The 12,337-nt window shown below is 39.9% G+C and overlaps 1 protein-coding gene across 4 annotated transcripts in view; it reads right to left on the bottom strand.

The window, feature by feature from the left end:
* The window catches only part of KDM4B (lysine demethylase 4B), a 255,670-nt gene that overhangs the window by 64,651 nt on the left and 178,682 nt on the right, over positions 1–12,337 (bottom strand). For 3 of the 4 annotated variants that reach the window (XM_072601869.1, XM_072601868.1, XM_072601871.1), the window contains 3 exons: positions 8,560–8,756; positions 1,697–1,798; positions 1,054–1,226 (listed from right to left, as the gene is read on the bottom strand). In XM_072601869.1, coding sequence (XP_072457970.1) covers positions 1,054–1,226; positions 1,697–1,798; positions 8,560–8,756 — 472 coding nt within the window. The remainder of the gene's footprint in view (positions 1–1,053; positions 1,227–1,696; positions 1,799–8,559; positions 8,757–12,337) is intronic. The other variant, XM_072601870.1, reaches the window with a different exon arrangement.

Genomic DNA, 12,337 nt, shown 5'->3' with positions numbered 1-12,337 from the left:
CTAACAAACTGTATTCTAAGCTCCTTCTAGTCTTTAAGGGCAGCTAACTGGTACAGTGGATAGAATATCTGGAGAAGGAAATGGCAAACCACTTCAGAATCTTTTTCAAGAAAACTCCAAATAGGATCACAAAGAATCAGACATGATTGAAAAACAACTAAACAATAACTAACTAGTTTTTAAATTCTGTGATTCTCTGATTCTAGAAATACAAAATCTGAGTAATTTTTTAAATGGTATAATATTCTCAGCAATGTCAAAGATGAATTATCTTTCCTTAAGAGTCAAAAGGTCACATTTTTAAAAATATCACACCCCTTGTACAAAGAGAATCTTCCAAAGGGCTCACTGTGCTATATAAGATAAAGCAGGGATTTTAGAACACACACGTTTCTCCAGACAGCACTGGTCATAGACTTCCTGAATGCCAACTGTAAAACAAGGACCCAGCATGTAAACCATCTTGTTTACCTTGTTTCAAGGGCTAGAAGAGAAATCCAGTTTGACCTTCTTTAGTTATAGGGGAATTTACTTATTTACTGACAGGAAAGGGTGGGGTGGGGGTGGATGGGGAGTGCCCTATAGCAGGGGATTTAACAGAAGTTAAGTCTACTGAAGGCAGACACACATTTTTCTGTCAGCGATGAGCAAATACCATCCTGGCTAGAAATGTTTTTTAAAAAACATAACTCTTATAATGTACATTTTTACAAAACTGTAATAGCTCTGGCAAAAACTTCCAAACCTGCCAAAAAAGCTATTTGAACTGAATTCTTAAAGAGAGAGAAAAAATCTACTGCTGCTGTGGATGCAAGTACCGACGGACTCCATTGATCTTTTGGTTGAAATAAGCAATCAGCTTGTTTCAATACTTCAGGGATGTGTGATTGCATCTCTGCCTTGCCAGCTTTGATGGAAGGCTCAATGAGTTACCACAGATCGCCTCTCACCAAAAAACAACCACACCACCACACACCATGTGGCAGCCAAGCACCTGATAATGAGCAATCTGGGTTTGAGAGCAGAGCCCCTGACAAGGGGCCTGTGACTTACCTTCGCCACCTTCAGGGGCTTTGGGCTGTTCTTCTTCCTCTAGGTCAGGCCCATGTTTGGGCTCTTCCTTCACTTTGCCCTCCTCCAAAAGGGTTTCTGCAGCTAGAACCTCTCCCAAAGACTTCTGGTCTTCCGTCTTATGCCGCCTAGGCTGGCTTCTTTTTCTGTGGGACCTAGGATAGTAGATTTGTGAAAGTAATCTGACATTCTTGGTTAAAGAATGTAAAACCAACAAAACCACCCTTCTTCTCCCTCCCTTTTTGAAAGAACCTCCATCACTTGGGTCGTTATATCTGCTCCATCAGGAGGAGTAGGGAGAACACTTTCTCTGGGGAGGACAAGGTAAGGAAAAGGGGTTGGGTGATAAAGGAAGAATGGGTTGAAAGACAGGAAAGGGCAAGGGAAATGGTCAAACATGGGTGCAGCGCTGATGCCAAGCAGAGGATGCTGATGACATCTGGATGTGGGAAGCCAAGCCTGACACCCAATGGACTTCTGAAAAAGCTTCTTTGACACTCTAAGTCAAAGGAGTGGTACTTATATTTAGGTATAAAGGAAACAAGGGATGCTTTGAATTGAGTGCGAATTCTGGATGAAAATGTCAAACAAGCTTCCTGGAAGAGAGTAAAAAGAATTGACTTACGATAGGCCAGGCTTTCTGTTCTGCTCTCTCTTCCTTTCTATATTTGGTTTTCTCTCCTCCTCAGTCTTTTTCCAGTGTCTGTTTTCCTTCAGACTAATTTGTCTAGAATGTAAATTTTCAGGGTTTTTTTCCTCTAAGATTTTTCTTCATCTCTTTAAGACATTATCTAATTACACTTCCCTGTCTAGCTTTTTAATTCCCCTCCCTTACTTTCCCCCCATACATGAAAATTGCGAATATATTACATACAAGTACCCATTATTATTACTTCACTCTGAGCTCCCCCTTTCCACCTTAAGTGTACTGTAGCCAAGACTAGCTTCTTTCCTTTACAATTCCCAGGAACTTGGCAGGGCAAGGCAAGGGAGAGCCAGAAGAAGATTCCTAAACAAAGAGTGCTTCATTTTATTTCAGAGTAGAATGTCCCTAGGAAAATGTTATTATGGCTGTGCAGACCATTTTAATACATTCAAAGGAGAGAGAAATGGGCAAGCTTACAAATTCACTCCACGTGACAAAGAGGAGCTTGGAGAAAGCAATAAAAGGACTAAAGAGAACAGCTTATTTTAAGAAGGCAGACTAAAAAGAAGAAACCAAGAGCAGGCAGATAAGAAGCTGACAGTTTTATCTAATACCAACTCAAGGGAAGAGGAAAGCCTCGAGAGGTACTTCCTCTGTGGGGAAGACTGCCTTTAGATGAAAAAGAACCTCTAGAAATAGCTTTATTAATCGCCAAACAGACATTTCCAGCCACACGAGAGAAGATAAAGAATCCCAAAGGTACAGAATCACACAACACCCTAATCTTAGGAGCTGGAAGGGACTCTATAGGTCATTCTGTCCAAAAGTACAAAAAGGAATCTCTTTCTACAATGTCTGCAACAAATGGTCAGTGGAGAAACTAGATATTGTGAAATGTAAGCTTTTGCTAAAACTGCAAATGGGAAGATAAGGAGAAGAGGAAACTTCTCAGACTTTTTTGTTGCAAATTTGACCATAAGGTCTATTAATTATGGAGGTAGTATGTTACCATTTGAGCTGAATCTTGGCCAAACAAATTAAAAAGAAATAAACATAAAATATTTATACATATCCTTAATCCTCAAGACTCGACTCTCCTCTTGAGGACAATATCTCTTGCTTCAAAAGAGGGTAACATGAGGATGAATCAGTAGACACTCCCTGGGGTGACAATAAGGCAGACACATACCCTTTCCACTCCTGCTATCTTTTTGACACCTCTATTCTTTTTTTTGATGAAGGCAGAGAAGGGTTAAGTAAAATTTAAAAAAAAAATGCTTCCTTCGTTAAGAGCAAAGTCTGTTCTAAAGAGTTGTAAATGTCACCAATTTTAGTAAAAAGAAAATGTGGAGACAGCGGCAGCTTCCATATGCTTTTTCCATTTTGCACCATTACATCTGCTACAGAATGATAAAACAGAGTGAATTCTTCCAACAGCTACCTACCACCTAAGCCTCAGATGGAACAGAGATCCAGTTACCTCCATTCCTGGAGCCTGTCCAGAAATCAGGCTGCTAATTAGAACCGGAGTAGAGTTAAAGAAAGTAGTAAAGTCCTTAATGAGGCAACAAACTGAATGAAGAAGGGATGGGGGCACTAAAACAAAATAATAATTAATAGAGGAAAAATGAATCTACACATATAGTCACTTATAATTGTTAGACTCCAACCATATGGTCACCCTCTAAGTATAGATGTTAACTTCACACCTGCAAGATATTCATTAGCACGAACATTTAGCTGAACCCAAAAGGATCAGCTTTTCTCACTGCTAAAGTTCCTAAAAACATTCTCCCTCAAAAAGAAAAACATTTTAATTTTGTTACTTAGTAGTCCCACTTTGTGCTTCACATATGCGATCTCGGGAAATGGGAAGCACTAGAGACAAACCAAATATTCTGTAAGATGACCAGTTAACTTTGTTAAAGGGGAAACAAACACACATGTATACACACACAGGTATCTGAGGAGAGAGCAAACACCTGCTGTAGTGATCAGGAGATAGGTTTTTCAATACTCTCCTTAAAAAGAAGCAAGAGAAAAGCTCATTATATAGCCTGTGGAGGATTTTTATTTGTTTGTTTGTTTTTAAACGACGGGAGCAAGATGGGGCAGTGTGGTATGGGTAGAATGTTGGACTTGGAATCAAGAAAATCTGGGTTCGTATCCTCCATCACACATTTATTAGCAGAGTGACCCTGTAAGTAATTAAATTCTCTGGGCCTCAGTTACCTCATTCATAAAATGAGGAGATTGGCCTCAATGATTATTTCCAACATTTAATCTGTGCTCCTATGGGACCAAAGCTATCTAGATAACACTTTCAGGCTCTTTACTGTCCATCCCTTCTGTTGCATACGTGAGCCTATGCTGTATAAGGCAATGTGACATAGTAGAAAAAACTCGAATGGTTTACTACTCAACTAGATTCGATTTGAAGGCAGAGGGCATGTGTTCAAATCTCAGCTTTCTTAGTTAGTTCTTCCCATGTGAACTTGGGCAAAATTCTTGACCATATGTAAAATGAGAGGGTAGACTCCATGAACCCTTTGATCATGTGACTACATGCATAGTTCTATGATCTAATATCAGCTCATGATTACAGTATCTAAAAATTGAAAGGGACTTAAGACACCACCTAATTCAACCTATACCTGAGCAAAGAATCCCTTATTAAGTATTCTTAGAAAGTGGTCATCCAGCCTTTCTGCAGACCTTCAATGATAAGCAAACCCACTATCTCACTAAGCAGACCTCTCCACTTCAGAAAACCTTAGCTGAAAAACTGAAAAGACTACTTGGTGAAGAAAGCAGGAATCAGCCTAACAAAAAAACCCAGTAGCAATCTCTTGGGCACCTTCTCAGCAGCCTCAGGTGCCTCTTTCTTCTGATCTGAGTGCTCCCAAAGCCTTCCTTTAAAGAAGGCTCACAGCTTGCCAGGTATCTTCACCTTCCATCAGTGGCTCACCTTGACTTTGACAATGGAAACACCACGCTCTCATGCTAAGTAACCCCTAGCTGCTCCACTTTAGTTTCCTTTTGTGTGTTGTCTTCCCCCATTACACTGGAAGCTCCTTGAAGGCAAGGACTGTCTTCCTTTTTCATATCTGTAACCCTAGTATTTAGCATGGTGCCTGGCACATAGAACTCATTCATTAAGCATCTGCTATTTACTATGAATAATACATAGTAAATCACATAATGCATTGGTGGGAGTAAGTGGATTCTCCCTTTCTGGAAGTCTGGATGACCACTTGCTATTGAGATCCTTGCTCAGGAACTGGTTAAACCAGATTAGCTTCTTAAGGTTTCTTCCCCAGAGATTTCATGACTTTGTGAAAGCTTCAGAAATCTAGTCTATGAAATCAGAACCAGAGTAACATGCCCAAATCCCACTAGCAAGGGAACCCACAAAATGATTTCACTCCTAAGGTAATAAACATCTGGCAAATGTAGCTACTCTAGGATGGCATCAGATTCAACATATGGAGAATATGACTACATAGCCTATTCATAGCAACCATACATCCCAATGTAATAGGGTCCCCTTCAGAACAGTTTATCTGGGAGTAGGAGAGGATGAAGGAAAGGAGGAAAAAGCCTTTAAAAGGCTCAAAAAAAAGTTCTGGAGAAGCAGCTGTGATGTTCCTCTTACAGAGTGACTACCTGCAAGCATGTTATTTTTAAAAGGAAAAAGATGTTAATGGGAGAGCGGAGACAGAGAAAGGAAAGGGGTAGGAAGGGAGGGAGGGAGTGGGGGGAGTGAATGAATGAGAGAGAAAAAAAACGGAGAGAAACAGGAGGGAAGGACAAAGATAGACTACTTCAAATCCACTTTAACCAGTAATATATGTGGGGTGGGGTGGGGTGGGGGGGTGTGGGTGTGTGTGGTTCTCCAGCCTTTCTTTAAAACTTTTGTGTATCTATCTCTAACACTCAGTGAGCCAGAGGCAAGCAGGGAAACGATATCTACATATCCACAAAGTGCTTTGAAGGGTAGGAGAGGCAGAGACAGGAGACTGATGCAGAATGAAGCTACATTTCTTCCTTACCCAAATAAACCATGTTTCAGCCGTAGGAATGACCTAGATCAGTTCTGGTCATCAGCTTTAAAAAATTAGTCATTAATCAAGCTTTCCAAAGAAAAAGGGATCTCAATTACTTTTTAAAAATCTGTGTTACTTTACATACCAAAGGTTTTAGAGAAAATGATAGCCTTAATAACATTTTATAATTCGTAATTCAGTCCCCACTCTCAGAATATGAATACGTCATAGGATAACAGAGAGGGAGGGCTTCTTCGAGGAGAGGGAGAAGCAATAAATGTTGACATGAAAGCACTGGCTTATTTGGTCCTTACTTTTCCCTTAAAGCACAGGTAACCTCATGTATGTTAAAAGAAGAAGGATGTACAAATGAAGGAGGAGGTAGAGGAGGGAAAGGAAGAGAGACATATGCATGGAAGATGTTTCTTATCTGTGTGTGTGCATATACATGTGTATGTATATGTATGTATGTATGTATGTGTGCATTCATCCTTCGCTGCTGAAGAAGACCATGATATCAGAGAAATAATGACATGACTTGCACTTGACTTTGTTTTGAGTGAGTGAGGGCTGTGCAGGGCACCAGCCTCACTTCTCCTCCAGAGCCATCTGAATCCAGTGACCCGATATTCATCAGGATGATTGGAGATGACCCAAGATGAGGCAATTGGGGGTAAGTGACTTGCCCAAGGTCACACAACTAGTGAGTGTCAAGTATCTGAGGTATGTATATGTGGAACATCCAAATCTCTGTTAATTCAGTTTTCCTCTTGAAAAACTTGGGGTTTTTTTTCGCCTTTCTGTAGTGAGCATGATTAAACAGAGAACTAATTCTCATTCCAGTTTGATTTTGGTTGTCCTATTGGAAAATCATTTATAAAACCTTCTATGCCAATTATAATTTTGGAAATGTGATCCGCTCTGTCGACCAATTAGTTTGGACCACAATCAATTCAACTATTACATAAATAAATTTCAGAGTATCTTCCCCAGTAGGGCTATGACTGTATATACATTTCACCTTTAAGACACAAGTGCCAAAAGAGAGAGAGTTAGGGGAAAAAAAAGAAAGACCCACAAAAACTTTGTTTTCTTGTAACACAAAGAGCCAACAGGAAATCAGTAGTCAAGACAATAAAAGATGCTGAAATGGCCCAAAATGCATAAAAGTGGCAGTAGGCAGTTTATAAAATAGGGTTACAATCTTAGGCCTAAGCTGTGAGTGGAACTATGCAAAGTTAAATAAAACCCTTTAAAAAACAACAGTTGGAAAAAGAATTATATTTTGAATACTGAAGTGCATTTTTTTCCTCCATAAATGAGCACCTCCTTGCACCTGGCTAGCTCAAACCTCCCAACGCTCAGAACTTCATCTACTACCTAATCATGGGTAAGTGTGAGAAGCACGTCTATCACTCACCAGCTCGTGAGAGATGGCCAAATTCCATCTGAAGGCCAGGACTGATCTTAAGTAGGCATGAGAGAAAAGCTCCAAATGTTCCTTCATTAAATACCCTCACCCCTCCCCAATACAAAGTCTTATTAAGGGTCAACTGAGCACTGAGTTCAGATTCAAAAAAGGCATAGGTCATATTTGCTGAGCCCTATATGAGAATTCTATTGTTGTATTGGATGGCAACAGACCAAGACAACACTAAAGGGGCAGACATTTGGACAGGCATTCTGGAATGAATAACAAAGCTAAAAATGTATATTCATGAAGAAGAGTGAAGCTGTTTGGAAAGTTCTTACTACATAATTATGAGGTATCATTTAATCCTTGGTACAAAGGTAATTTCCATGATGCTTAAATCTGTATTTTCCTGAAGACTCCTGCCCTTCAGAAGTCCTTCCCACCATCCTCCAAAAACAGTACCTGAAGCACTTTTCTATTTAAGTCAACAAACACTTCAGGAAAACCTTGGAGTGCTCATAGAGTTTTTAAAGGTAAATCTGAGAAGCTTCTAAATTGTATTCACTTGGAATGCTGAAAAAAATTATGTCAAAACAAGGTCTTTTAGTAATTCTAGAAATCACATTGTGGCCATCGCCATCTTTGAGAGTCTTTTTTTCAATTGTTCAGGAAAAACTAAGGCAAGATGCACACTAAGATACATCCCTTAAAGTACTGCTAAAGGCCAGCTAGCTTACTGGAGGAGAAGGCTGCCATCTCCCACAAGCCAAGAAGGTTTTGAACATCCTCTCTGTGAAAGAGAAACAGGGTCCTCTTGCCCTAGATATTAAACTTTCTACAATACATACTTTTCTTTTAGAAGTAGGTGATACAAACTTGTGATGTCAGAGAAGAAAGAAAAAGTCCAGAAAAGCATAAACTTAGGGGGTAGCAGGCAGATTTCTAGCTGAACAGAGGTGGTAAAAGGAAAGGAAGGAAAGTCTTGATGCACAAAAAAGGACTGTACTCTTCCTCTGATGGCACTATTTAAAATAGGCCAGAGGGCTTACCCACATAGATTTTTCTCATGTTAGAGAAAGAGGCAGTATCCGTAAGGCTCTGCCTTCCTGCCTTGGGGCACATCAACTACAGGAATATATACATTTCACCAGATACATTCATCCAGCAATATAGAGACAACACTGAAGGTAGAGAAGGAAAGAGTTTGAGACAGTTTGAAAATGTCCATACCTCTGCCTGCTATCTATGAATGGGAACTAAAAATCTCTCTCTTTTTCCCAATGAGGACTGTCTTTAGGCCCTATCTTGCTTTCAGAATGCCAGGAGTGCAGTAGTGACTGAAAACTGATTCTCTGAACAATCCTGTTCATGACAAATCTTACCTCCGAAGAAGCTTAGCTTTCAACACAGCCTTGGTCTCATTCCAAGCCATCAGTTCAGGGCTAGTTAGTGCAGTGGGTTTCATGTGGTCCAAAGCAGTAATATCCTTTCCTTGTTTCCACAGTTCATAGCGCTCTGGCTGCAGCACTCTCACAAAAACATCCATTGAAATTTTCACCATGTCCTTTCGGCAGGTGCACTGCCAAAAAAAAAAAAAAGTACATCACACACATTTAGATGACATTTTGTTTCTGTAACCCCTCTGTCTTGTAAAGATTCCGTCCCCACTTGTTCATCATCCAATCTCTGGTTCTACAACTACTCCACTGTGGGGCCTTGGGCAAGCCCCTTCCTGTCTCCTCCTGGGCTGATTTCTTTCTCAATAAAATAAGGAGATTGGACTAGATGTAAGGTCTTTTCTTGCTCTGACAATCTATGGTCTAAGGTCTGATACTTGTTAGCTCTGTAGTCTAAGGCAAGGCACTTAATTCTTTAAATATCAGTTTCCTTCCTTCTACACTGGGGATATTATTTGAACTACCCCAAAGTCTTGAGGCTAAAATTTTCCTAAAGCACCTTGTCCGAGTTTTTCTTTTATCACTATCATAATCAACTTTGTATTATATTTAGGTTCATGATGTATCCTCTCTATCAGACTGTAAGAACTCTGAAGGCAGAGATTGTGTTATTTTTTAAAGCCTAGCATAGTACATAACAAGTTCTTTAAAAAAAAAAATTGTTGATTGGAACTAAAGTACTCTTGCATAAAAGGAAGAAGGGATTAAGAGGATGGAGGAAAAGGAGGACTAAGTGGTGCCATTCTTTTAACAACTAAACTTGATGCAGAAACTGAAGGTGCTACTTTTTTAGTAGGAGCTAGACCCAAAAGTTGTCAGGATCAGTCAGTGCTAGTGAGATGAACACTTGTATTCAAGTGGTTCTACTCATATGGAATGAAGCTGGCAAGCATTTAAGAAAAGCCAACAGGAAAACTACTGATTGTTAACAAAGTGGCTTGGAGGTTAACGGAGAAGAATTTGATCACAGTTCTGAAATCCAAAAGAAGCTCAGGTGTCCCTCCAAAACAAACGAAAATGTAGTGTGGGAATTGATTTTCTTGCAAAACAAAAAAAAAACAAAAAAAAAAACCAACCCCAAAATCTTTAATACAGAATATTCATTTTGCAAGAGAAAAAGCAATGGGGGATTTGGAGTTAGGAGACGGATGGCTGTGGTGGTGCAGGACCTGGGAAGAAGAACCAAAGATTACAATTCCAATTTATATTTCCATAGTGCTTTCCTCACAGTCAAACTGTGACTTAGGTATATAAGTATTACTAAAGTCTGTTTTACAGATGGGGGAAACTGAGGTTGAAAGCTGAAGAAACTTGCCCAGGTTCAGAAATCTCAGTGTTCAAACTCAAGCCTCCTTACTTCAATTACCTCCTCCTTTTAATTATACTGCATGACAGTCTACATGACAAAGGCAAAGGATAACTACACTGTGTCCAGGATGAAGACAATCTCTATGATGCAATGAACATTCCCTCAGGAAGAGGGTAGTTGGGCATATCATATTGCCTCAATGGGTTTTTTCTCATCCTTTTTAAGGGGAGGCTATATGATCACTTATTGGAGATACTGTGGAGGGAAGGATGGGCTAGAAGATCTGAAGTAACTGCCTGAAAATGTGCAAGGAACTCAAAATGACAAAAGGAAACATTCCCTGCCTTCAAGAAGTTTATATTCTACTTGGGAATATGAGGTGAAAAAAATTTCACATCTATACAGAAAAATACAATACCAAAATGACTTTCAGAGGGAAAGAAAGAGCATGCGCAATGTGGGGAGTGGGAGGGGAGAAGGGGAAAAGGGGAGAAGAGGCCTGGATTTAGGCTTTCTTGGAGGTTAAAGATTGTTAAATATTCTAAGAAGCAGACATGAGGAGGGAGGGAATTCCAGGCACCAGGTAAAGTGGGAATGGGAAGAGATACAAAGGCAAGAAAAAGAATGTGGGGTTGGACTGGTGGGAGGGAACCGAAATACCACAAAAAGTAGGTTTTTCCAGGCCAAGGAGGACTTCATATACTATGGCAAATTTGTGTTTTACTTTAAAAGACAGTAGGGAGCCACAGAAAGTTTTTGAACAAGGGCAGACATGTGCCTTAAGAGGAATACCAACATGGGATATGCATTACACAATGTAAAAGACACCGCTCTCACAGCCAGAAAATCCATGTTTAAGCCTTGACTCCCCTGCTGTATAGCTCTGGGACTTGAGGATGTTTTTTCACCTCTATTTCCTCCTCTGAAGAGATAAGGGGGTTAGACTAGATGACATCTCTTCTGTGCCAGTACAACACTCAGGCTGTTCTTCTGCTGTTCCTTACTCCTACCATAAAACAAGGGAGGAAAGGTCATGAATCTCAGAAAAATGATCTCTGAGAGAAAAAATAAGGAGAGTATTGAGGGGAGTAAGTGTGATCATACCCTCTTAGTATGATGAGTGTATAAGGTACTTGTCTAGCATCCTTTCACTGTAATGTCTGAGTTACAAGTAGAAAGCTGGTCTAACTGCAAAGGGGGGTAACAGATACTCACAAGTATTCAAGCAGAAGCTAGTTCCTCCACCAGTGAGAACTGAATGACTTGTAGGGTCCCTTTAAATTAATTCTAAAATTTTGTGATTCTCAGAGTCTTTTCTAAATCTGAAAAAGGTAGGTGTGGTGGAACAAATACTATGCTGCATGGCATAAAAAATGGGTTTGAATCCTTACTTTGAGATCTGACTAGCTGTGATCTTGGACAAGGCACATAAACAGTTTCTTCATATTTAAAATGGAGATTAAAAGCATTTTTAACCTACCTAAGTCACAGAGCTGTCCTGGAAAAACAAAAATGCTTTATAAGCCCTAAAGGTAACTGCGAGATAACATCTAAAAGTGTCTTGTCTCTGTTTTTCCATCAAGCAAAAAGATGTGGAGAACAAGTAGCTTCTAGGTTGAAATCTCTTTCACAACTTTAAGTACATATGAACTCCTATTTCAGCTACCATAGTGTCACTGGTACTCTCTCGGCAGAAATTCAGAGAAACAGACAATCTTATTAATTAATAATTTGAAAATTCTTTTTAAAAAGACTAAATGATAATATATTGCTTCTGATACCCTCTTCCAAATGCATTCATTCATTATCAAACAACATTTAAAATTTCTGGCCAGGAATTTGAATTGGTTGAGAGGGGGAAACATTCTCTGCAGAACTGCCTGTTGTCCCAGCTCCTCCACCCCACATTTTTTATTTCTGTTTTTCATTTCACAAAGAGTGCTAGATGCCTTCTGCTCTGTTCCGAAGCACTGACTTGGGGAGCAGTAATAAACCTCACCGTACTGAGCAGGAGGGAATATTTATGGTCAGGCGATTTCCAACAAATTCAATTCACTTAATGAAAAATAGCACTGGAAAGAAAGGCTTGGAATGTAATTTGGCCAAGGAGTTGCTGGAACACAGATGGTGCCCATGTTTCAGACTCCTGGCCAGCCTGAAGCTTTCCCCAGTGTCACCATCATGCGTGGCTTAAGGGATTTGTATTGAGTGGCTTTTCAATTACTTTTCCTTAAGTAATTAAAAAAAGCACCTGTGTGCACCCATGGAGGAGAACATGAAGACCCACTTTAGAGAGCAGATCACCTGCTGGCCCCAGAAACAAGGCAGTTTACTTCTCAGCTGAGTAACAAAGAAGACAACTCAAAGCTGCAGGAAAAGGAAAATGCAGCCCCA

The sequence above is a fragment of the Notamacropus eugenii genome, chromosome 4, assembly GCF_028372415.1.
Source record: "Notamacropus eugenii isolate mMacEug1 chromosome 4, mMacEug1.pri_v2, whole genome shotgun sequence".
NCBI lineage: Eukaryota > Metazoa > Chordata > Mammalia > Diprotodontia > Macropodidae > Notamacropus > Notamacropus eugenii.
This window is presented reverse-complemented; position numbering and strand designations above follow the sequence as displayed.